At 38.8% G+C, this 27,732-nt stretch overlaps 1 protein-coding gene across 1 annotated transcript; it reads right to left on the bottom strand.

Moving 5' to 3' along the window:
- Positions 1–688: 688 nt before the first annotated feature.
- On the bottom strand, positions 689–26,612 carry Asic5 (acid sensing ion channel subunit family member 5). Its single transcript, XM_048364332.1, has 10 exons — positions 26,573–26,612; positions 22,953–23,259; positions 18,945–19,182; positions 16,177–16,302; positions 13,459–13,608; positions 11,821–11,968; positions 8,907–8,963; positions 6,084–6,252; positions 1,665–1,756; positions 689–896 (listed from the first exon to the last, which is right to left on the bottom strand). The coding sequence occupies exons 1-10, from the start codon at positions 26,610–26,612 to the stop codon at positions 706–708; spliced, it is 1,518 nt and encodes a 505-aa protein (XP_048220289.1). The 3' UTR covers positions 689–705.
- Positions 26,613–27,732: the final 1,120 nt, after the last annotated feature.

The raw sequence follows: 27,732 nt of genomic DNA, 5'->3' as shown, positions 1-27,732 counted from the left end.
TATTTCTTGAATGTGTGAAAGAAGACAGGATAAATTCAGCATTGACTGGGTATTCTGGGAGGAGGAAAGATTGTCTAAGATGTAACCATTGGAACTCTGGAGAAGTTTTCTCTCTAAATAAAAATGACTATATGAAAGTACTAGGAAAGTCATGCTAAAATAATGTTCACTGACAGAATATTAAAGATTCAACTTTATTCCAATTGCATACATTTCAATTTTCTACCTATATAGAAAATATAGATCCCTGGTTCTCCAAATGATAGGTACATGACAATTATACAGATAGATGAAAAAAATTATGTTGAAACTTAGTGAAAATTGCCACATAGTTTATAAAGCATGGATTATATATACTATTACCTACATAAGGAATTATCCTGTCTACTCTAAATGTTTTTTTGGGTATAATTTGTATGTTTAGTAATAAAGAAGGCCCATTCAATTATTAAAAAATATGAAATGCCATCCACGTACGCTTTACTGTTCTAGGTGCTGGAAATAAAATTAAAACAAAGGTAGTGAATATTTGTTAGAGATAAAATAGATAGATAATAGAGAGATGTACATCTAAAGAAATATATTTTCAATGATTTTTGTTAAACTCTCCACACTGTAACACATAATCACATAACAATGAATTAGCTATACTAAATCTATAGGTATTTTGAAGAGAATGACACTCATTTTTATTCTGATCAGAAATTAGCATATTTCAATTCCACTTTTCTTGGCTGGTTGCTTCTGAGATAGAGTAGCACGCTGGATCACTTCAGGTATCTTCAGCAAAAGGAAAATACATATCCAGTAGAAATTGGTAAATACATATTCAATAATCTCTATAATTGTAATCATACTGGCGCCACAAAATAGACCAAGCTGACCACCAAGATCTGCTGGGATAGAAAGCAATACAGCAACTAAGCCATTATTTTCTCATAAAAATAAAATTAAAACATTATGAGCAGTTAAATTACTTAAAGCTAACATGGTAGTCACAACTGAGATTATATGAAGATGCTGAGAATTGAACCCAGGGCATTTTATCATTATTTAGAAATTTAATATAATGTAACTGCAAACTGGTAATATGTGCCAAAAATATTCATACAAATGAGCTCAGAAAGAGCCACAGTAAACACACAATCTCTTTCTGAACATTGAACTCAGATTCCCAGAATATACAAACTACCTAAGAGAGTCTACATTGTTTCAAGTTCACTCCCATGTATAACATGAACAGTAGAAATGAAATACTAGGAAGGAAGTAGTAGATTGTGTCATTTTCCAGAAACATTATCTCCAGGCAGTCTGGGGCAGCCAATGTTTAAGCTTCCCTAATCAATGCCTGCAATGTGGCAAAGAGGACAGTTTGTTTTCTTTTCCTTTTGTCAGTGTGTATTTGGGAGGGCAATGGAGGGCATATAGAAGGTGGACCAAGGATGAACAAATACAATAGTGATACTGGCTAGACACTATGTGGAAAAAGGAGCTGGATATCTTATGGGTGGAGATAGGAGGGAAAGACTGGGAGAGAGCAAGAGAAGAGCGGAATGGTTCAAAAAGAATTGTACGGATTGTACCCGATTCAAGCTTTAAATAGGACAGGAAAATAACCTAACAGAAAATGAAAGAGAACTGAGAAACAACTAAATAACACTCACCAAGTAACTCGGGCACGCTCACTGCTTTTTGTTGCTGAGTTATCTTGTAGTTGAGGTCACTATAGTTTATTTCAATGTTCACAAGATTCTGCCTGGTGATGGAAACAGTTAACTTAGCTCAAGTCTATCAGCATAGTTTTTAATTACCAGCTGAAAAAGGTAATCTTCATTTTGGAGTCAGATGATGCCTATTGTTGAGTTAGACCTAGCATGTATACTCAATGTTAATCTTAATGTATATTACTTAGAAAACACCCTTGGCATTTTAGTAATTATGGGAAATAACTTTTTTTCCCTAGACCTAACAATTTTCCCCTTCCTCTTTTTTGAATAAACAGAAGACATTAAATGTCTACTGAATAGACTTAAGTATTCACAAATTTTAGTTCAAATCCTGCTTCTTTCTGTTGTTACTTATGTGACCTTGGAGAAATCAGTTTATTTACATATGTCTGGGTGGCCAAAATTTTAGAGTTGAATATCCTGGTATTTCAAGGAGAAATTACACAATGTATACACAGAGTTGGCCCACAAACTGTTTTATGTTAAGTGTTCAATCAATGTTATTCACCTTTAGTCCCTGATACACTTGAGCAAATGCTCTCTTTTATTAATATATTCTAGAAGTCTTTACATGAAATCAGAGTAATGAAACAATGTTGTTGTTTTTTTTTTTTTTTCCCTTATTGGCGGCTTGGACTCAGAGCCTTTTGCTCTCACTTGGTTTTTAAAGCTGGAGCTCTACTACGTTAGCCACATCCCCACTTTTGGCTTTTAGGTGGTTAATTAGAGATGAGCTGTCTTTGAAGCTTGTTCCTCAGATCTCAGCCTCCTGAGTAGCTAGGAAGCGTGCATGACCATAGTCCTGCTGAAACACTGTTTTTTAGTTTGTTTGTTTTTTCAGTTGTGGGGCTTGAACTCCTGGCCTGGTGCCATCCCTGAGCTCTTCAGCTCAAGGCTAGTGATCTACCACTTGAGCCACAGTGCCACTTCCTGAAACACTGTTTTGAAATTAGTTCTGTATAAGGCCTTGGAGTCTCTTGCTCTATCTGCTCTACTTAGACTTCTACTCTGAACTTCCATAGTATCTTCAGTGTTTCTTGATATTTCAACTTGGATGTATCTCAATTTAACAAATTCCCAGAGAAATTCTTGATACTTCCTCCATTTACAATGTAAAGCATGGCATTCCCTATCCACGACCAGTAGGAAATCCTATTTCTCATACCTTCAGTATGTACTAGCGTGCCACCACCTTGTGTCCTGGCATCCCCTGTCTCTGCCCAAACTTTATAATATGCCCTGGAGATTTTCCCAGTATCATTCTGATGGATCTTTGTGCTTCTAATCTTAAAGCATCCACCTCAAAAATGCGTACTTTCTGTTCCACACACAGGAACCACAATGTACTTGTGTAACTTGCTGAATCACAATACCAGTGCTCAGTGCTAAGCTCACAGACACTGCAGAGTACTTAGTCAACCTCTTGCATGGACTTCTGAGAATCGCCACTGTGAGGCCTGGCTCGCCGTTCCCTTTTCAGGAAGGGCTTTCCTGACCATAGAACACAACCTCGACAAGAGCCTTCTCTGGCTTCTCGAAGCATTTTCACCTGCCTTTGCTACCACAGGATCCAGTATGTGGCACAAATGCCTGTACTCATTGTCTGTGATACCTCAGTGTCTCACACACAAAGGATTCCCTAGATACTAGAATATTCCTTGGATCCTAATATATCCCAGGTGTTCATTGTCTATTTGCAAAAATCATAATAAATTAAAGCCAGTAAATGAGTGGGTAAATAGTAACTAGCTTATGCTATAAACGGACCAGCTCAAGACTTTCAGATAGCAATAATAATTGCCATTATGATTGGATTCTATTTGCAAGGCTTCCTGGAATGATATGATGTTCTTTATCATATCTAAGAAACATGACTAAATTTCTCTCCCGTTGTTTACAGTTTGTTTAAAATCAATATTCCTTGATATGCTTAATTCAAAGTGTATCATTAATATGTGTACTTAATGTTCATTGGCTTAACCCTGAGTAACAGAAGAATGTATTACGTTTAAGCTGATAATGGGGGGGTCAAAGAAATGTTTACAATTTATAAAACAATTGCTAAAATATAAGAAATAATAAAGTTTTCTTGGAAGTTTAGAAATTTTAGTAATGATTTGATCTTCTTTTTCTCCACTGTGGTCCTAATTCACATGTATTCTGATAATATTCCTTAGTTTCTCAGATACAACATTCATGGTCATGTCCAAGCATTAGCCACTTGTGTTTTGGGGAGATGAGCAATTCCTGTGTTACAATACTGTGGTGTTTGCTCAGTTCCTCTCACATAGGTCATTTGTCCAGTCCTTTGGGTCTTAGTCTTTACATTGTGGTGGCACAGAACTATTTCACTAAAGTCTTAAATCATATGCTTGTCTTAGGAAAGGGACAATTATAAAATAGAATGTGGATTCTCATAAGGGCAAAGCAATGAGAGTAAACCAGCATTTATCATGTTTCAGAACACTGAGAAAATGCTCCCAAGGGCTGCATTGTGCATTGAAGAACTGATTTTTATAAAAACAATTTTATATATAATTTAATATACCATTTTATATATTTTTTGTAAATTTGTTAAGGTAGAACAATTTTTAGAATTCACTTATACAACTAATGAAATCTGCCTAAGTGTCACTACAATTGACCCTGGGATTCATGCCCATGATCTTGGCTCAATTAATCTAACACTCTCCTCATCTGCCCAGAGGTTCAGCATATGGCAGAATCACTGTTTGGGGGTTGGTGTCTTCCCCAGAAATAAACATATGCAGTTAACTATGAGTAAATTTGAAGTTGCTTCTTTTTTGTACCTATTGTCAGTAAGATTCATGTCTGCTCCCTTAACACACTGTGTTTGCATTTCCAGGTTCACCATTCCCTCCTTTCTGCTCCCAGTGCACAAATAAGTCCATTCTACACAGACTTCTAAGGAGCTCTGTCTGGGGTCTGGGAAGCCCCTGGGGCGGTGTACTTGATCAGCAACTTGCCTAGGTCATCCTGGTAAGCGTCTCCGAAAAGAACCCTAGGTGGCAGGTATGACAGAAATGCATAAGAAACTATTCATAGCCATCTAAGTTTTAGAAAAAGAAATGATAATGTCTGGGATTATATCATGTAATGAATGGATTTCTTTTCTAATCCACCAAGGCGTCTGTAATCTCATGCCCATATCACATGCAAATTAAATAATTCTGAAATTCTACAGAGCTCTAAAAGTAAAGTCAAATAAAGTGCCTTTCTAAGTCATATTTGAATATAATAGGCATAATGGCACAAGTAAATTAAGTTCCCTGCTAAAAATGGAACACAAAGATGCCCTCGCTGAAGTCAGTGGTATCAATAGAGACATAATTAGCAGTTTCTAATTCTCTGGCTTTTCATTAAGGGTTTGATTAGAAATACTTTGAGCTAAGTGTTTGAAATCATACCCCAGGAGTCTATCTGTAAAAACACTTCCACTTCACCCAGAATTTAAATATTACATTATTGTCTCTGTATTCACATGGGAAGAAATTTTTGTTGAAATAAATCCTGGGGAAAAAATGAATAAAAACATACTTTCAGCCAAGTACTTGAGTGGGCAAAGAGAAATCAACTTAATGTTAGTAAATATATTTATTTTAATAAATGTAAGCCGAAATATGAACATACGATATTTGATCGCTGCTAATGTAGGTCTCATACTTAAAATGTAAATAAAAACAAGTCCTTTGTTGTTTGCTTCCTCATGAGTTCAAGCCACTGTACTGGCAAAAGAAAAAAATACAAGAATTTTCTATGCGGTTTGATGCATGGTTTCTTAGCAGCACCATGCTGTAGCAGAAAGGGCACTAATCTAGTTCTCATAGGTCTCTGCATAAAGATCCAGTCATGAACTAATTTCCCTTTGTACCGTAGATTGCCTTTATGGAGCAGTTAATAAAAATAGTGTGTATCTAAAATTACTATTAATACATATGGAAAAAATACTTTAAATAGGTATGTTTCCAACTACCTTTTTGCAAAATGAAAACAATAATTTTATCCTACCTCCTTACATCATTTCAGCCAACACAAACAACATAATATGCAAGTATGGAATGCTTATATTTGAAATATTAATTGATTTTAACCTATACAAATATTTTTCCCAGATTGGGCAGTGGAGGGAAGATTGTGAGGAAACGAGTTCAGTATCATTTCATTGTTCAGACAGTTGATTTGAAGGGGAAGAAAGAGCTGACCTGTCACTGTACATCTCAGTGCGCTCAATGGTAATTCAGTGACACACACATTGCCGCCTATGATTAATCAGCATATCATGTCCTAAGACTTTAAACACTCAATAAAGACAAATTCATTTAGTTATATGATTACCCAATATATTCCTGGCTTTGATTCAACTTCTTGGAAAGAGATCTCAAAGCTTTTTGACTTGGAAAAGTAGAATAGGAAATAGTAGCGGGGTATTCTGTTTCTTCACAAGACACAGGACAACTAGAATTATAGGTTCCCATTGTGCACAATCCTTTCAATTCAATGTAGTCTGAAATGAGAAGCAGGAGAGAATATGCAGAGATTATCTCACAGTGAGGAGGGCACAGTGTGTTAAATAAAGGCTGTCATTTCACTTTCAGTGTTTAGGTAGCTCACAAACTCTACCATGACTTTCTTAACATTATGCATAGAGCCAGGAAGAAAGAACAGAAAGCCACAGGAATTGTTATCTTTTACTAAGTCACTTGGTTCTGATCTTTATTAGAAATGAGAAACTCTCAAGAAAATCCTGTGTCTGTTTTCATAAACACTATCTACTTGGACTGGGGAGAATGGAAAGTTGTGTGTGATCCCAGGTCAATTTGAGAGGCAGTGTCAAGTGTAATACTGAAAGCCAGTGACCTGATAGAAATCACACTTTTGTTAGACTCATCTCAATGAAGTGAAATTTGCTGGTGATGAGTAGTCTCCTACTTATGTGAGCTTAGAAAGTTCTCCATCAACCTCTCTGCTTCCTTCTCTTCAGACCCCTCAGCACCTTTAGCTCCAGTAAGACAAACACAGGCCCTGTGGAAACCACATCTGTCCCCAGCTTTCCTTCGCTATCCCTCCCAGAACCCCTTTCACCACTACCTTCTACCCTCAGAATCTTGTGTTCCTGATGGTTTGATACCAAAACTTGGCTCTTTCGGTTCAGTTTTCCTCCAAGCTCCTTGTTCAATGACCAAGTCTGAAGTTTGGGCTTGTTTTCCTTCTCTTCATTGACCTCCATCAGGGTATAAGGTTTTCATACATTCTCTTGTTCTTGAAGTCTACTGGTAAAAAAAATCACCACTCTTTCTCTACCCTCACAGCTCTGCTTTCACACTCACACATCCCTTGCACGTACTCTGAGTCTCACACCCTCCCATGTTCTTACACGAACATGTCAACCCCAGACCCTGCAGTCCTGTCATCCTACACTTATCTCTGAAACATTGCTTACCCAAGCTCTCCCTCCATCCTCAATCAGGAACAAATTTGCAATGTAATCCAAAAACAGTAACGTATTCATATTGGTTAGGGGTTAAGGGTTAAGAAAAAAAGGTAAGCAAAGAACCAACACTACATTCACCCAGTGAGACCAAAGGAAGTTATCCTTAGGAGATTAGGAGAGGGCCATAAAGATGCCATAGCTGTATGCTGAGTGCAGAGGATCATAGAAAATCATGTTTATCGAAATAAACTGCAAGAAATAGAAAGAAGAGGCTTTGCATTATTTTGCTTTTTTTCCTTTTCATCTCCTTTGTCACACTTGTGATTGTTGTGCATTTCATCTTGTATGTAAGTCTATCTGTTTGGCAGAGGGCAGGGGAGCGCACAGAAATGGTGGGACAAAGGATGGACAAATGCAACAATGAGCCTCACTAGATACTATGTGGAAACTATACAACTTGTCGGGGAGGGATGGAAGAAAAAGTTGGTAGAAAATGAGGAAGAGGTGACACTATTCAAAAAAAAATGTTCAATACCTGACTTATGTAACTATAACCCTTCTGTATATCATATTTACACTATCAGATTAAAAAAATAAGAAGTTATCCCCTCCAGATGCCAGTGGCTCATGCCTATAATCCTAGATACTCAAGAGGCTGAAATCTGAGGATCTGGGTTCAAAGTCAGCCCAGCCAGGAAAGTTGATGAGGCTTTTACTTCTTCTTAATCACCTAAAAGCTGAAAGTGGAGCTGTGGCTTAAATGGTAGAGTACTACTGTTGAGCAAAAGTGCTCAGGGACAGTGCCTTGGCTCTGAGTTCAAGCCCCAGGACCCAAACAAAAAATAAAGTGAGCTAGAAGCAGGTCCCCCCAATATACCCAACAAGGGTTATGCTTAAGCCCAGCACTTGGGAGGAGGATGTGGCAGGATCTTGCATTTAAGATTATCCTGGACCACACAGATCTTATCTTTTTTTTTTTTTTTTTTTGCCAGTCCTGGGCCTTGGACTCAGGGCCTGAGCACTGTCCCTGGCTTCTTCCCACTCAAGGCTAGCACTCTGCCACAGCGCCCCTTCTGGCCGTTTTCCATATATGTGGTGCTGGGGAATCGAACCGAGAGCTTCATGTGTAGGAGGCAAGCACTCTTGCCACTAGGCCATATTCCCAGCCCCAGATCTTATCTTAAAACTAAAGAAAAGAAAGAAAACATAAGCATTCATCCTTATGATTCAAATTGTTTAAGAATTTATATATGTTAAATAGATGCATAATGAATTGAATGGTTGGAAGGATGGTTCTCACATGGCTCACTAACTTTCATGACTTTCTCCTTTATCTGCGATTTGACCTATCCACAACAAATATGTTCATTTACATATGTAAAGAAGGCTATTTTGATTATTTAAAAGAGCAAAATTTTAAATAGCATCCAGATTTAAAAAAACTTGAATTCTCCTGATATTACTCTGTCAATGTGCATTTTTAATTAGGCCAAGAATGGAAATATGGAGGATTTTTGTTTGTTTTTGTTTTACTCTATTTATTTGCTATCATTTAAGAACATTAAGAAATCCCCTCTTACAGTTTACTTTCTGCTTCATCATGATATGATTTAATAAATCATATATATTAAATATATATTAAATCATGGTATGATTTAATGTTTTATTTTGCCATAGGAAAGTTTCTACAAGTCCTGAAGACAAAAGAAAGAAATGAAGGCACTTACCAATGATAGGAGAAACACAGCTGTAGTATTTTTGTAAGTCACATTCTATTCCAGTTCCTTAAACACAATAGGTTTAAGATATGATTTACTTTTTGTTTGTTTGCTTTTTGGTGCTAGGGAATGAACCCAGGACATTATGACCCAGAACATCCCTTACAACGGAGCTGCATGCAAGCCCCAAGCAGCAGCTTAATGACCAACATTTCATCTGTCCATCCATCCCTCCAGCCATCCAGACATTCATTCTTTTATAAAATAACTATGATAAAACATTAAGATCTAATGACATGTCTAGGATAGTCCTAGCAGAAAATCACAATAGCTCAATAGCTAATACATATGAACACATAAGATGATGCTAAGCAAAATGAACTCTAAGTTATGGAAATAAATGGTTTATCATTGTTGTTGCTTTTTTCAACACACTGTGGGAAATTATGTCTTCTTCTTTTGTCTTTCTTCCCCGTGTTTTCACCCCTGATGTCACTGTAACTGATTTTGGTACCCTGGGTATTGTATATAAGTTTAACGGAACTAGGGAAGGGAAGGGGAACATCAAAATGGAGAGACGAAGGGTAAAAGGTGAACCAGTGCAACAGGAACACTTAGAAGACAATATGCTGTAAACCAACTGTCCACCTGGGGAGGGGAGGAAATTGAGGAGGTAACAAGTGTGATAAGAAATGTACCCACTGCCTTACATATGAAACTGTAACCCCTCTGTATATCACTTTGACAATAAATAAATTTTAAAATAGATCTAATGAAACTACCTAGAACAGAATGTTAATTTCCTATTTCTTTCAATTTTGCCTCTACTAAAAGTTTTCAAATGCTGGTAGTCTTTTAACTTTAAAGCTTACAGTTACCATCTTATTTGATTCAGCTGATGAGCTCCATTTAACAAATGAGGAAACAGCCTCATGAAGCAGCTTGGCCAAAGCTAAGCACTTCAACCTTCACATGCTCTGAATCCTGAGCTCTCCATGCATATAATTTCTGTCTATCTATCTGTCTACCTACCCAGCTATCTAACACACACACACACACACACACACACACACGCACACACACACACAATGACTAGATGCCTCTGTTGATAGAATGAATGCAGATAAGCACCAATATTCATTAACACTGAGAGAAACAACAAAACCAATATTTAGTCAAAGTGGAGTTTAACCCCAGGACCGATTCTGAATCTTATTTGAATCTCATCTGTTTCTTTATTATTATACCCATGTGGTTTCTGATATTAGCTACTATGTATAGTCAATAATTTGGCAAATAAGCAAAGGAGATTTTCCTCTTAGAATTTGTGCACAATTTCTGGAATGCTTGCCTGAATACACTAAGGTGCTCTGTGCACAGGAACTACAAGAAGGAAAAGGCAGAAAAAAAGACCTGTCTTTAGCGTTGTTAATAGAAAAGTTCACTTTTCCAAACGATGCCTCCCTGCCTTCTAAAACATAATGAAATTTTGGAACCATGCCACAGTCTGAATAACCAATTTGGAAAATATGCTTCTTCAAGTTATTATTGTAGTTACTTTAGCTAATTATTTTTTAAATCTTTATTTCCTCATCTATAAATAAAATTAAATAGATGTGTGAGGATCTAACCCAAAGGTAATAGTCTTTGTAGTTTATATAATGCCTTGCTTATCTTTTGGTCCATATTAATAACTTTGTACTTAATAAAATAGTTAAGCTCCTTTCCGTTGTTTTGTTGTTGTTTTAATCTGTTTGGGTGGTTTGGGGATAGGCTCTTACCATGTAGCCTAGGCTGGCCTGAAATCCGTTATGACAGGTTAAAACTTGGGATCTCCCTGTCTTAATGAGGATAACAGGCATCACAATTCCCAGTATATTTGTGGGGGGTGAAGGTATGTTGAGGAATCAATCCCCAGGCAGTGAGCATGCTAGAAAGTGTAAACATTACACTACATGACTCAATTTATGGTTCTTTCCAATAACATTGCCAATAGAACTATGGAGGGCAGATCAGAGTCAGAGCTGGCATTTGCATAGGTTGGTAGTTTGCCGGGATCTGAAAAGTAGTTCTTCAGAAACATAGCACTGGTTAAGGGAAGAGGTAGGTTTGAAGTTTCTCCTATGGAAGAGATGGCAAAGGGTATGTCGTGTGTGTGGCGGGGGAGAAGGAGAATAATGACTAACCAGTTTTTCCTCAACGTGGTTTACATGTCTTTATAAATATGTTATGGAAAGGGGGAATTAAGGAAATCTGGATAGGTAGGTAGGTAGATAGATTCCATGCCTGGCACTTTTTAAACCACTTACAAACTCATTTAATCCTTGTAACAGCACTGGAAGTTAGCACAAGTATCTCCTCACTGGGAAGAAAGTAGAGAGAGAGGTTAATCCACTTGTGTGAGTTCACCCAGGTCGGTGCTTGTGAGCGGCTAGGTCACTTCCCACTCTTTCCCACCCTGCTCTATCACCTCCTTCATCGCTGGCCTCAGGAGAAATCCGGGCTGTGGAAATGTTTCAAACTCCATGCAGAGGAGACTTGATTCTCCTGAGGTCACAATGTGCAGAATTTTCCCAAAGTGCAAACTTCACTGTTCCTAAGACTGAATGCACATGACCTGGTTTTTCTTTCGAATTAAGGACACCTTCATGTGCAGTTTCAAGTACCTGAGAGCAGCTAATTGCAACCTTTGGAACTATGAATTTAGGATTTAACTTCAGAACACAGGTGTCTTTTATAGAAAGTTCCACAGGACCTCATGACTTCAAATGTATCAGTAGAGTTACATTTGGAGAATGAATCAATTTCCAGAATGGAATTTTATAAGACTAGAAAACAATTGGAACAATAGAAACAATTATTTTGCCATGTTTCAAATTAAGAATCTGCAATTGAGAATGAGCAACTGTCAATCTTTGTTTACCTGGAAGCAGAAAGGGCAAACATCCACATTGCTTCTTAATGTGCTGGGCTTTGCATTCCTTCAAACAACCGTAAGTACTGTAGGTGTGAAAATTCTGCAGCTTGATGTCCGGATTGCACTCCCCCCAGGGGTATTCTTGGTGGACTGTCTGAAGACGAAACAAACGCCTGCTTCAAAACATTTGTCTATGTCAACCCACCTATGTTTTTCATCAAAGAGGAAAATACATAGTTTTGTTTTCACTCAGAGAACTTTAGTTTTAAAATTTGACTATAAATGTCTATTTTGCCTACACTATTAGTCTGAAACTCCCTAAAGGAAAGTATTAGAGTGGTCTTTTTACATTCATCTCAAATGATTGTTAATAAAATCCAACAGACTAATAATTTTAAAAATTAATTTATATAGCACAGGGGCTTGGCCCAAGTCTGCTAAGCAAAAGAATTCTGAGTCCAAACCCCAGTAGACCAACTAAATAAATAAGTTTCATATAAAATTCACAAAGAAGGAGCAAAATTACCCTAAAATAAGCCTTTATGAACACATACACTGTTTTAGGGACAAAGTAAATTCTTTCTTTATGTGGTTAGACTAAACTTCATACTAGCTCGGAACGGAATATTCCCCATCCCCAGTTGTATAGGGAGGAGACACAAAATGAGCAAGTTCATAAAAATAATGTCTGAGTCAGTGATGAATGATATAGACAAGTGGGACTTGCCTCATTGTTGCTTGGCACTCTTACCATTTAATTTTCCTCTTCCCAGATGACCCCTGAACACAAAATGCCAGGTTCAGCAACTTCTGACTTTCTAATGAAAGCTACTTTGGATTGCATGGCTTCCCAGCTTGTACTCAGGTTGTATATATGAATTCACTGTTTCTTTTGGCTTTAAAATTTTTGAATTTGTAATAAGAAGGAGTCTCATTGTGGGAATTCCATAAATTCCATAATGTGCTTTGAACAAACCTACCTCCTCTATCATATTCCCTTTCCTTGCTTCCTTCTCCCTCCCTTTTTCTTGTTCTTTTCTTTTGTTGTGCCATTATCGGGCCTTGAAGTCAGGGCCTGGGTATTGTCACTGATACTCTTTTGCTGAAGGCTAGCACTCTACCACTTGAGCCAGAACTCCACTTCCAGCTTTTTCTGAGTGGTTTGTTGGAGATTAGAGTCTTAGGGTCTTTCTTGCCCTGGCTAGCCCCGATTGAGATCTTCAGATCTCAGCCTCCTGAGTAGCTAGGTGTAATCTACTAGCACCAGGCCCTCTTCCCTTTTACATTCTGGTATGTTTCCTTATGCTTTGTGTATGTGACTGTATGCTTATATTACTGTATGTATGTGTGCTGCATATATATAGGTTGTGTATGCAATATTCTTGTCTCCTTTTCACCTCTCAGAACTTCCCTTCCCCCATCCTCCAGCCTTTTGATGCTGAGGGAGTCTGCATAAGAAAGGGCCAACAGTAATTCATACTTTACTTAACAAACATGTGCCTCCTGAAAAAGGAAAGGAATCTAAAATGAGACTTTGGGGTTTCCTGCCCTATTTTAAGGCATGGGGAAGAAGGGCTTTGTTTGTCGTCTGAATGCCCTCACTACCTCATCTAATTCCCTCTGACTCCCCTCTCTCGCAGTTACCTTGAGTTGGCGGATTGTCACCCGTGCGTGCATGCCCACTGGTGAGGACATGCCCAAGCCATCGAAATGTGGCTCCTTCTTAGGTGAGTGGATAACAAAGATGATCCCAGCATCAGCAAAGCCCAGGGAGGGCTTATCAGTAAACTCCTCCTGAAACACAAATAGCCATGTCCTCAAACGCTTAAGCTTAGCGTTTGGTTTCATCATGTCCTCATAGCATTAGACGTCCCGAAAATCAATATCGTCACTTTAATACTAGGTTCAGTCTCTTTTTGTGTGAATGGTATGAGAATCCAACACCTAGAGCTCAACACCCCTTCAGCGGTCCACAGGTGGGGACCCAGGGGCCTCTGGGGCCTTTCCATGCCTCAACTTCCTCTCTTCCTTCACCAGGTTGTCTTTTGTCTCCTTCCTCTTTGGCTCTTTAATGCACGTGCTTTTGAGAATATAATGGCAGCTCTCTCTTTCCAAGTAACACCCCTATGCTTATTTCAAATTTGTTTTCCCAAACTTGTAAAGTTTTATACTGTTTCATGAACACCAATATTGTACCAATATCAGTACTAAGCCTCTGGGAACTTGGTTGTAATTTCAGGACATAAATTAAAGAAATGCCCTTGAGAATATGACTTTTCAGCAAATGAGTCAACGACATACATGATTACCCCTTTAATGAACATGCCCGATATTCTCTTTTTAAGCCATCATCCGCTTTGCCCTCCACTGGTTACAAGCCTCTAAGAAGCAAGAGCCCAGTCTAGTGAGATTGCTCAGTGTCATATATTTATGAAACATGGCATTGTTTGCAACATTTTTTCCTATTTTTATAACTTTTTCTAAAATCGTAAAAGAATGACTACATAAAACATTCCCAGAAAGTTGCCAAAGAGCATATAACTTCCAAATAAGTCCTGCAAGTTTGTTACTTGAAATCTTGTAATGATGCTCTCAAATCAATGATGAAAGGCAGCGAGGTGACAGCTCATTATCTTTGCAGAACTATTCCCATTATGTTGTGTCTTCTTAGCATTAACTCTAATTTTTGTGTGAGGTCTGATCTTAGCAGTATGTCAGGAAAAATTAATTAATTTGCATATTTTAACCGGAGTAGAAAGTGTTTTGGAAATTCTAGCTTGGGAAATTTATGATTCGTATTTATCTGGGCACCAACGGCTGACTCCAGTAATCCTAGTTACTAAGGAGGTTGAGATCTGAGGATCTGATTTGAATCCAATCTGAGTGAGAAAGTCTATGAGACTCTTATTTCCAAATAGCCAGTAAAAATTGGGACATGGAGAATGGCTGAAGTGGTAGAGTGTCAACCTAGACCAAAAAGCTAAAGGACATTTCCAAGACCTTGTGTTCAAATCCTAGTACCCCAGTATTAGGGTAAAAATATTGTGATTAGTATTTTTGGTAAGTGGGGCTAATATCTGAATGGCTTAAAATATTAGTCAAATATTTGCAATGTTGTATTTGTATGTAAACGAAATTATCCTGAATGGATATAAGAGAAAATAATAAAAAATACTTTAGTAGAAATATGTGTGTGTGTGTGTGTGTGTGTGTGTGTGTGTGTGTGTGTGTGTGTGTTGGTACTGGGGCTTAAATTCAGGTTCTAAGCACTATCTTTTAGGTTTTTCCTCAAGGTTTGAGTCATACTTCCACTCTTAACATTTTTTTTTTTGTCAGTTGAGGGGCTTGAACTCAGCGCCTGGACACTGTCCCTGAGCTCTATTCACTCAAGGCTAGCACTCTACCACTTTGAGCCACAACCCCACTTCCAGTTTTGAGTGGTTAATAGGAAATAAAAGTCTCATGGGACCTTTTCTGCCTGGGCTGGCTCCCAACCTCAAACCTCAGATCTCAGCCTTCTGAGAAGTGAGGATTACAGGCATGAGCTCCCCACAACGCCTCACTCCACTCCTGACTTTTTGATGGTTAGTTGGAGATAAGAGTCTCATGGACTTTTCTTTCATAGAGGCTGGCTTCAAAATGTGATGATCATCTCTGAGCCTCCTGAGTAGTTAGGCCACAGATGACATGGGAGCCTGGCTAGTAGAAATTCAGTAACAGCAGCCATTGACCTCATTAATGTAAATAGCAAGAATGATATAGTTGGGTAGAATTCATAACCAGAGTTATCTCTCACATCTCTTATGAATTGTATGCTTTGGATACTTATTAAGTCAGCATTTCAGAACTCTTATAAAACCTTGGTAATGGAGTGGAAGGCTTTTAAATGAACAAGAATACCACAGTAGTACAAGACAGGAAGTGGAGATGAGCTTTGAGAAGAAGTCATTTAGCAGGTATTCATCAGGATGGCACTTCTGAACATTTGCCATCTACGGCTAACCATTGTAAATGCAATACACAAAACAAAACCTGAAAATACTTTTATCTTAATCACACATAATACAAAAATATCACACATACTACAGTATTATAATTTGTTTCTTTCTTTTGTGGCATGAACAATTCCAAGAGTCAGGCTAATGAAAATTAGTAGGATAGCTAAACTCTGTAGATTGTGAGTCAAAAAATTGCCTTTTTATTCTCTAAACCAATAGTTAGGTAACATCCATGGACCCTAGGAAAACTAACAAAAGGTAAAATAGTACCCAGTGATGGAAACTGTCCTGGTCACCTGTCTTTATACCCATGTACCTTTCTTGCTCATCATGAACTCTGTCTAGATTGAAGAACGTTCAATACCTGCTTGACATTGAAGAGCAAGTTTAAGCCTCTTCCAGAAACACTCACTTTTTTCTTTCCTTGGATATTTTCACCATGATTAAAAGTAAAACAATTTCCATATTCAGTGAAGACATGTTTAAAATCCTTAGTAGCAAAATAAATTAAAGAAACATAGTTAGCTGAGCATTTATATTAAGTCTAAAGTTTAAATTGTTTGACTTTTTTCCCTAAAATTACAGATATTTAAAGGAGAAATAAGCACCTCTCTGTACATCACTTTGACAATAAGTAAGTAAAAAAACCTCAGAGTCTATGGACCTATATGTATAAACATAATAATAATAACTTTCATTTTTGAATTTGTGTCCATTTACATATGATCTTTTCATGATAATTTTTCATATATAATGAAGTGTGATTATAATTTTTACAATGAGAACTAATTCAGCAGTGATACTTGCTAGCTATTATGTTGAAAATGAACAATATAACTTGGGAGGGAAGTGAGGTCAGGAGGGAAAAATACTGGGAGAAAATGTAGGAAGAGGTGACAACATTAAAAAAGAAATGTACTCAATACCTGACTTACCTAACTGTAACCCCTTTGTACATCACCTTTACAATAAAACTTTAAATTAAATTGACATTTAAAAACTAACTTTTTCTAGGTTTCAGTAAAGAGCCATGGGAATATAGATGCTTTTTAGGTGCAGTAGTTTGATTGCTGAGGAGCTGCCCATCCCCCACCTATTTGTTCCCTATGGAGAAATCGCACTCCCCTGCCCCTTTGAACATCTCTAGCCTCTTCGGGCTTCCGTGATGGTGTGTATGCCACAGGATCTCACTGATCCGCCTAGCTCACCCTCTTGCCTCTGTGACTGGTTCAGAAATTGGTGTGTCCTGCAAATCCATGGGATTTTATATGGCTATTGAACTTCCAGCCGATGATAATGGAAGTTTGGGGTTGCCTTGGCAATTTTATTGGCTCTGTGTATAGCGAATTTATACAGAAAGAAACCAGCAAGGATTTATGAGGCAGAAACAAAGGCAGTCTGTAAACACTGGTCTTGAACTCCTTTGATGCAGTAATTGAAAGCCACTCCTCCTTAGGTAATTAAGCCAGTGCAGTCCCCTTACTTTCAGCTTACTAAAGCTGAGTTTCTGTAAAACACAGATGTAAAACTCTTCATCACCCCCAAATTTCCAGTGGTGAGTTTAGAGAATCTCTGTCATTGATCTTCAGGTCTATTAATTGTCTGTCAGTATTTTTTTCTACCTTGTGCCTTCTTAGAGTTGTCAAAGTGATATGGAATTCTACTCTAGACCCATGAGTTTGCAAAGTTTACTTTTCAACACAGAGTGCCAAATTCCTCATGTTAGAAATGTGGGACCAATTGCCTACATGTGTTTCATTAATAGATTCCCTGTGTCATCACTTTCTCTTCAATAAAAATAAATTATGTAAGAAATTAAGCCAGACTTTTTCCTGAGCTCTGGTAGTTGACATCCGCAATCTGAGCTATTTGGGAAAGTCAAGATTGGTAAGATTGGGCTGGGGATATAGCCTAGTGGCAAGAGCGCTTGCCTCATATACATGAAGCCCTGGGTTTGATTCCCCAGCACCACATATACAGAAAATGGCCAGAAGTGGCGCTGTGACTCAAGTGGCAGAGTGCTAGCCTTGAGCAAAAAAGAAGCCAGGGACAGTGCTCAGGCCCTGAGTCCAAGGCCCAGGACTGGTAAAAAAAAAAAAAAAAAAAAAAAAAAAAAAAAAAAAAAAAAGATTGGTAAGATTTGGTTCTAAGGCAGTTGGACAGGAAAAGTCTACAAAGTTCTGTCTCAATGGAAAAAGCTACAATTGGAAGTGTAAAACAGGTGGGTTTCTGTTCAAGGCTGAGATAGAAAGTGAGAAATTATCTCAATAATGTTAATTCAAAAATGTTCTGGAGTCATGGCTCACAATGGAGCACTTGCCTAACAAGTAGGAGGACCTTCATTTCAAACTATGATACTACTTAAACAAACAAACAAAAAAAGAACAGCTGGGTGTAGGTGGCTCACACCTGTAATCCTAGCTGCTCAGAAGGCTGACATCTGAGTATTACGGTTTGAAGCCAGGCTGAGCAGGAATGTCTGTGAGAGTCTTATCCCCAATTAATCACAGAAAAAGCCAGAAGTGGCACTGCGGCTCAAGTGGTAGAGCACTAGCCTTCAGCACAAGAGGCTCAGGGACAGTGCCCAAGCTTAGAGTTCAAGCTGCAGGACTGGCAGAAATAAAACCTCCAGAATTTTACAGGTGTTGTGTGTGAATATGTGTCATAGACATTATGTACATTGCATATATTTCTAAGTTTCATGCTGGGGTAGTTGTCTTCTATATCGTCTCATAAAAGAATATAGTATAAAACCAGTAATGATTGCTTAATCATATTAGAAATGTTATAGGTTCCCAATAAAAATACAATGGGATACTAAATAATCAAGATTAAAATATTCTCTTGTGTACAATTGCTTTTCTTTTGGAAGAGCTGTGCTGTAAGAAAGGCAATCAGAACATCTGTTCTCTGCCTTTCTTTGTATAACTGCTTGAAAAGAATAAGTTGGTTCCCAGTATTTTGTGTCTCCTGATATTGTAAAGCAAAAGGTAACTAACAGAGCTTATCAAATGTAATAGTTGAGTAAATTCAGGTCAATTACCCAAGGAAGTGAACTTTATTTCAGTGCAAAACAATGCAAAAAAAACCTTATTATCCTGATGATATTTGGAGATATTTCAGAATCATTACCTTTGGGCTGCATGGCATTCCAAAAAAGTCACAATCTAGCAAAGTGCTATTATTGAGATAAAAACCATTGTTCTTGACAAACTCTGTGATGCTGAAGTTTTGGTGACTGAAAGCAAAGTCAATAGCCTCATCAGAGCCGGTGAAATTGACTCTGGTATCCTGGAGGTGAAGAACTTTGGAGACTATGTCCCATAAGAAAAAAATGACACCAAATTTGGCTACAGCATCTGTTTGGAACCTATTAATAGAAATAAAAAGAATGGTCAGAAGAATACAACCTTTAATTAGCTAGAAGACGAAGACCAACATCCTGAATCAGTATCAGCATCTTCTTATCTTCTACACTCTCTCATTCACAAGCTATGATGAAAGGGGCAACATTGATCAAGATGCATTGTACTTCAAATGGATATGCTGAACTGAAAACCCTTTGTGCAACATCTCAAGAATAATCAAAAGATATTAGGTCATTGCTGTTGTATTTGTACATTCGGTTTCATTTACTTCGAAGGTCTCCCACACCTGCTCTGGATGAGTCCTATTGGAACCTTCAAACCCAAGCCTGGGAGTGTGTCCTAAAGAACACGCAGTCAGGAGCCAGATTCACGGCCACTGCCCTAACTATTCTGCACCTGCTCACAGGAAACATTGTCCCAGCCTCACTGTCCTCATAGGATGCAGATGGAGGTGGAGGAAATGTGTTCACTGAAATGAGCCATACTCAGAAAACATGACTTCTCTCATATTCAGACTCTAGATACACAAATACAAGCAACCAAAAGAAAAAACAAAAACAAAAGACATGACTCTACAGAGACCATTTGAGGGAGAGGAGAAAAAAGAAGGATGATGAGGAGGTGAACACGATTACTATTCTTCCCACCCACCAAAGAAGAATCATCAAGCCTGATCCAGAGCAAGTGATTCATTCATGTGTGCCCTTGGGATATTTTTCTTATATCAGTAACATTTTATATAGCATTGTTCTATAAATCAAAAACAGATTCACTGTAATGAAACAGAAGAAGCACTCAAATACAATGTCAGGGTTTTCACACAGGCCTGTTATAATCTCAATCTCCTCTTTTCCCTAGAAGTGAATATTGTAAGAAAGTTAGGTTGCTGTATATACATATTGCATATATACATATGTATATACATATTTTTCATTCAGTATATTACAAAGTAAATAGGATTCTCAGTAGTATAATACATAGAGTTTCAATGATTGTTTATGAAACAGATACATTTAGTAGCTTTGTTGTATTTTATTTCTATTTTTCTGTTTCCCTCTTCTTTCCACAGCTTTAACACTTAGTAGAAAGCTCTCTTTTTAGTGGTGTCTGCTGGCTCAGCCGGTAGTGGTAGCTGCACAGGACTCTATGATCTGAGGACTGTAGTTCAAATTCATCCCAGTGACAGCTATCACACAGCCCGGCTCTCGTTCTGAGAAAAATCTTGCAGTAGACTTGCTACTGAAACCCTCCATCTCCCAAAGTGAAATCTCCTCTTAGTGAGCAAACAGGGGTGAGAATGATGCAATGTCCTTAGACTACCGGGTCTGGGGTACAGCCCCCATCCTACAAGTAGGAGTCACATGGAGGGACTGGGAATATGGCCTAGTGGCAAGAGTGCTTGCCTCCTATACATGAAGTCCTGGGTTGGATTCCTCAGCACCACGTATATAGAAAAGGCCAGGAGTGGTGCCGTGGCTCAAGTGGCAGAGTGCTAGCCTTGAGTAAAGAGAAGCCAGGGACAGTGCTCAGGCCCTGAGTCCAAGCCCCAGGACTGGCAAAAAAAAAAAGACCATAGGGAGTGTCAGTGAAAAAGAAAACAATGAAGTAGGAGTCACTTGGAGGAAGGCATAGCCATCTTCTAAGCTGCATACTGAGACTCTGCCACATGGAGCTGGGTAATGGAAATGTGCTGGAAGCCTGTACCCCACGGCACACTGGGGCATTGTCTGGAGCTCTCCCTGGCTTCTGTCACACTGAGGCACAAAAAAAGACTGAGGAAAAGTAAAGTAGTTCAAACTCAGCAGATGTTGTTACATGGAATGGAAGTTCTGAATAAATGTTTCCTAACATTCTATAGAATCCGGATTAATTTCCATATACTTTAAGGAATTGCTTTTGAAAATTATCTTCACAAGTTGCAATTTCTTCCTTGGTGACAAAGTCTGGGGGGAGGTGGGGAGAGTGTTCATGTGTCTTTCTGGAAGTAGTATCTTTGTTTTCTTTGAATTAAGGGCACCAGCCGCCAACCTTCGCTTTCGTTAGAATGCATGTCATGTTAGAGTGGAAGGCAAGGCAGGCCGAAAACTTTTTCCCCAGCAAGGGAGGGTGATGTAGCTTTGCTGTCTGAGACCCTGAAGGAGATCTTCAGTTCTTGAAATAACATCATCCATACAAACCTGCTGTGTTGTGTGCAGGTTCTTAATAATAGTTTAAGAAACTGGTTTAGAATTTCCTCAGAATGAAAGAAAATGGAAGTAGATATTACTTATCGGATGTAGTGACAAATATGTAAAGTGGATGATATTACTACTTTTTATTGGATGGTACTGGGGTTTGAACTCAGGACTAGGCAGGCAGAGGTACTACCATTTGAGCCATTCCTCCAGCCACACACACACACACACACACACACACACACACACACGTATATACATATATACACACACATATATACCTGTATATTTTTGTGTGAGTGATACTGTCATAAATAACCAACGTAAAATAAAATATATCTATAACAATTATATTTTAAATATATTAATGCTATACCATAGATAATATACATACATGTGAGGTATGTGGTAGATAAAATATATGCATATAATGAAGTACGTTATTTAATGGTGAACATATATAAAATGAAATCTATGAGTAGAAGGTTTATGTAGTGTGTGTATAAATCAAAGCTATGAAAAGCAAGTGATTTGTTCATTCACATACCTGACAAAGGAGAATTCTAAAGAAGATCCTCCCCTTTGTGTGAAAATCTGCTCTATGATCATTTCAGCGTCACTCTCGACCATCACTAGGTAATCATGGGGCATTGTCTGTGCAGCTTTGTGGGAGGAAGTGACCTTCTCATTGCAGACTTTCTGGAGTGACTTGTCATTAAGGACTCAGGAAGTGGCAACAGATCACTAAACTAATGTAATGTTTTTCTTTTCTCAGGGCCCTGTGTACCTGACCAGGTGACCCCACCATGGAACTGCTCTTTCTTCTACTAGGTTAAATACCACACACTCACTAGAGTATTCCATATTGCTGTGGCATTTGCACAAGTGCCTTGTCTTCCACTTCTTCCTCATCTCTGCCACAGGTGACCTTGGAAGTTAAGTTCAATACTCGGGTTTCCACAATACCCACACAGAGAGTGCTACCTTCTTCTCTGTCTTCTCAGATCACTTCTGGCCCAGCTTTCCTTCTTTCTTCTATTCCTTCTTGCTTTTTTCTTGGTCCCTGGATGGGGTGGGGCTTGAACTAGGGCCTGAGTGTTTTCATTTAGTCTTTTTGCCCACGGGTGTTGTTCTACTACTTGCACCCCAGCTCCACTTCTGTCTTTTTAGTGGCTTTTGGAGATAAGAGTCTCATGGACTTTTCTGCCTGGACTGGCTTCAAACCTCCATTCTCCTCAGCCTCCTGAGGACCACAAGAATAAGCCACAACTTTCTTTTATGACTCGATTAGCATACTGTATTTTGTTGGCTGTGTTCCTCCTTTTTCACTAAGTCGCAAACACAAAATACAGGAATCCAGACTTTTTCATCCATTTAACCATACGATCTGAGATTTAACTAAGATATAATTGTGAAATCAAGAAAAAAAGTAAAAAAAATGCGAGTAATTCTATTTCCTTCCCTTCAGTACAATTAAAAGCATCAATGTTTTACATATATTACATGACAAGTGAGAAAATGTGAGGCCAATCATCTACTTAAAATTTCACTAGCAAATCCATAGGCTTACTCATGATTTAAAGAGTAAATTTTTTTACCTGTTTAAGTTACAAAATGTAACAGCCGGGAACTCCATCTTCTCCACATACTGAAGCTCTATGGAGGTAGTGGTTGGCCATGTGAAGTAGTTGACCAAACGACTGTAGACCTGCCACATCAGCACTGACACAGAGCCCAGCACCACCACCAACCAGATGACCTTGCGCACTTTGTTCTGGTTCTGAGCAATGTTGTGCACCCCGTGAAAGGAAGTGGAGCTGGCAAAGTCCTGGTCAAACTTCTTCCGGTTAGTGGGAGATGGCAGTGGTGTCTTAGAAAGGTAAAGCTTTATCTTTTCTAAGAGTCCTAAGGTTTTGTCCATAAAAGAGTTAAAAGAAAGACAAGTCATGAGTTAGGGAAATCACAACTTCCCTATGATTAGACCGTTGATATTCTTTCTGTGTGTATCCAAGATGAAAATTGACTCTGCATTAGATGATTTATTGAGGAATCACTAGGCCGAAGTGTTCTTAAATGCTTCTACTGGGATTGTGGTAAAGCTATTCAGAACACGCCTAATGTTAATATGAAAGTACAATGTTATTGCATGTACTTATGATTTCCAGCTTCAAATTTACCTTGCCTTGAATGGGTTATTTACAACAACCTACAGTCTAAATCAAAATTAGCACTAATGTTTAAATCATTTCTTCTCCTGAAAGAATCAAAATTCTTTATCTATCATGAACAAAATCAGGGTCTTCCTTTCCTTTGTCAATTTTTTAAAGCCAGTACTAGGTTTGAACTCCAGACCTTGTGTTCTCTCGTGGCTAGCACTCTACCACGTCAGCCAAGCCTTCAACTCTGGCTTTTTGCTGTTTAGTTGAAGACAAGATTTTCCTGGATTTGCCTGTACCAGGCTGGCTTTAAGTGTTCATTCTTGGATCTCAGCCTCATAAGTAGCTGGGATTACAGGTGTGAGCCACCATTATCTGTTTAGGGTTATTCTGAGAGTCACAAGTGAGGCCCTGAGAAGCCCGTTCTTCAATTCATCTTTGCTCTGTGGTGTTACAGTGTATGTTTGGTGTAACTTTTTATGTCGTGTATACTTTCATATTCAACTATTTTATGTCTCTATAAAGCATTTACTCAGAATGTTGACAGCTAAAATGATATTAGTAGAATTCTGGCACCAATGATGCACACCTACTTTGGAGGCTGAGGTGTGGAAGAATGTTATTTGAGGCCAGCCAGGGTAGAAAAGTTTTCTATACCTTTAAAATAACCAGAAAAAATCAGGGCTGAAGGTATGTATGATTCTCTGAGTTCAAACCCCAGTACCATTAAAAAAAAAAAGTTGGTCTCATTATTAGTGGAATAATCTAAATTTTAGCTTTGTTGGTGAAGTGATCCTTTTGTGCCTATCAATAATCAAATAATGTTTGTTCATAGTGTATCACAAAACCCAACCTGTGAGGATTTTTCTTCTAGCTTGCTTTAACTTCGTGTGCCAGTGGGAAGTGGGAGGCATCGAGTTGCAGAGGGCAAGCCGAGAGAGATGGGCTTTGAATGGAAACCCCGAGTCCTGGTCCCGGCCCAGGTCTTATGCTGTGTGCAACCTCAGACAAGGCTCTTCCTCCTCCTCCCACCTCCTCTGCCCGGCTCAGCCAGAGAGGCTGCCTGGCGTTTTATTGTACCGAATAACACAATTAATCCCCTAGAACCTAGCCACAAGGAAAACTGAACAGAATTGCAGATTGGCAGTATTCTACTAAGTGAGAAGTAATGTTGAAAATAAGAAACCTAGTGAGGCTCTCTGTAAACAATTTCAAAGTCTCATTTGAGACTTCAAGCACCGTGGCTAATATCTATAGCCCTAGCTATCTAGAGTCACAGTTGAAGCTAGACCTGGCAGGCAAAGTGGAGAGATTCTTATCTCTATTTAACCAGGAAAAAAAAATTCTAGAAGTGGAGGCGTGGCAAGAGGCCCTGTGTTCAAGCGCTGACAATGGCAGAAAAATAAATAAAAAGTCAAAATAATTATAGTGCATCATTTGCAAAGAAATGGAAGAATGGAGTAGGGGGAACAGGCATGGTTGATGAAGTAAGTCAAGTGCAGAGAGAAAAACGATGTATGTTTTCTTTCCTATGTGGAAGCTAGAATTAATATATAAGTGTACACTTCAGGCTGATATGCAAGCTTATACAAATGAATTACCCAAAATATGTTTGAGTCAAGGGATACCTCAAATGATGTGATTCCTTAGAAAGACTCACAGTCCAAGAAAATGCACATCAGGAATTGGGTGGTCAAAAGTATATGGGTTGAGGGTGGGATTTGGGGGCTGGGATCAAAGGGATGAGGGAAATGAATAGAGAGGGGAAGAGGAGCATGCAGTTACACAATGCAATGCATATTGAGGGAAAGGGAGGGTGAGAAGGGATGGAGGAGACTGGAGAGGTAACATGAATCAGCTCATTGCAGTATAGACTACCTCACTGAATGACAATTCCTTTGTACAACTTCTCAAAGATAAAATTAAAATGAAAAGATAAATGACTTTTTAATGTGCTCGCAATAAGGTTAATACACTTTTTTAAGTGCTAATACTATCCAATATTAATTAATGTCAACATATATAACTTATCTGGCCAAGCCCCAGGGAAATGGTAGTAGCATAGAAATGTTACTGTTTTGATTCAGTAGCAAAGTAGTTGGACTAGGACCTTTTCTGTATAACTGAAGTATTGCTAACAAATACATGTGAAGGCGAATGCACCCTGCCAGAAAGCCAGCTGAGTTTTTAGACAGCATTACTCTGTCCTCTGAAAGGAGCCAAAGTCCCTGGTGAGGAAGAATAAAATCTCCTGTCCCATGGCAACCCAGCAGGCTATGGTGGTGGGAAGCATTGTCCTGAAACACAAGTGTCAAGATTGGCTCCCTGGGGCTGGGGATATGGCCTAGTGGCAAGAGTGCTCCCCTTGTATCCATGAAGCCCTGGGTTCAATTCCCCACATATATAGCACCACATATATAGAAAACAGCCAGAAGTGGTACTGTGGCTCAAGTGGCAGAGTGCTAGCCTTGAGCAAAAAGAAGCCAGGGACAGTGCTCAGGCCCTGAGTTCAAGCCACAGAACTGGCAAAAAAAAAAAGATTGTCTCCCTGGTGAGTGATTTGCTCTGCCTTCCAGAGGAATTCATATGTATTTGCCGGACTTCATAAAGTTTTGTTAGGAAGCATTTCGGATGAACATGAAGAAGCATGGTGTTGGTTGCATGCCACTCAGAAAGAGTGGAACTGACTTAGGAAACGGCCCGCCATGCCATCTGCAAAGCAGCCAAGAGCCAAGCTCCTCCCTAGAGCAGGCACTGCGACCCCAGGCAAGCGCTCAGCACCCGGCATGGTGCACGCGAGGAACGTTTCTAGGCACACTCAACGAGTCGTGTTGTGTTTTAAAAGTCAATCATACACAATACAACTACTGGAAACCAAATGAAATGAAACAACAAAATCCCATCCTAATGCAGTAATACTTTTCCAACTATTCTTTTAGTTCTTGGAACAAATAACTCTCCCTAAGTAATGAATAATACAGTGTGCATTTGAACACAGTAATGGAAATTGCATCTATTCTAAATAAACAAAAACTAAACTCCCGGCTGGAGGCCTTTCGTACCTTTCTCAGCACACACGCGTGACTTCTTGTCCTGCTCCATCCTGACTGCGGTGAGCGTGAGCGCCAGCCCTCAGTGATAGCCAGTTTTCCTCCATAACCGTATTCACTTGGTGGCCTTTATATAAAATATGGCCATCGAGGTTGTAAAATGTGGGAGCAATTTAAATATTTGTGTTGCTATGTTTAGCCTCATAAAGCCCATACATAATCTACAAACCAAAAAGGTTGGCAGAAGCAGCTATTGGCATTCATGGGCTAATGCAAAGCTACCTAAGAGTGCAAAACAGAAAGTGCCATGAGGAAACCACGTCTTAAGTTCAAGGATAAATGCTGCCAAGCATCTGCTTTTATTTTATTTTAGTTATTTATTCTTTTGGGGGCAGGTCCTGGGCTTGGATTCAGGGTCTGGGCGATGTCCCTAAGCTTTACTAGCTGGAGGCTAGCACTCAAGCATTTGAGCCACAACTTTACTTGCGAGTTCAGGGGGAGCTTATAGGAGATAAGAATGTCAAGGACTTTCCTGCCCAGGCTGGCTTTGAACCCCCAACCTCAGATTTCAGCCTCCTGAGCAGCTAGAATTGCAGACCTGAGCCACCAGAGTGCAGCTCTGACAAGCAGAGGACACTGAATTGACCACTGGGGACAGGCTGCTCAGCTTTGGGCGATACCTTTCTCCTCATGCAGCTTGGAATCAAAATGAAGTCAGAATGAGTTTTTGTGGGAAAAGAATTTCTTGCTAACAAGAAAAAACAATGACAAAATGGAAAACAAGAAAATATCAACTTAGATTATCAAAGATAGAATAAATTAAAGTAAATAATAAATGTTCATTTTTTCCTTTTTTATTGTCAAACTGATGTACAGAGAGGTTACTCATAGGGAATAATTAGCACAGGTTTAGGCTAGTCACAGCAGAGGATCACAAGAGCCTAATAGCTATGCCCTTATGAACACATAAGATGATGCTAAGTGAAATGAACTCCATGTTATGGAAACGACTGTTATATCACTGTTGTAATTACATTCAACAAGCGATGTGAAACCGTAAGCCTCTATTATTGATGATATTCCTGTATCCCCTTCCTGTGGTTGTACCTGCACTATCTATCTCTGTATCTTATCTGAGTACACTGGAAACCGTGTATACTGGTATTAGAACT

The sequence above is a fragment of the Perognathus longimembris genome, chromosome 16 (genome assembly GCF_023159225.1).
Source record: "Perognathus longimembris pacificus isolate PPM17 chromosome 16, ASM2315922v1, whole genome shotgun sequence".
In the NCBI taxonomy this organism is placed as follows: domain Eukaryota; kingdom Metazoa; phylum Chordata; class Mammalia; order Rodentia; family Heteromyidae; genus Perognathus; species Perognathus longimembris.
The sequence above is the reverse complement of the archived record's forward strand: the minus strand, read 5'-3'. Positions and strand labels throughout refer to the sequence as shown.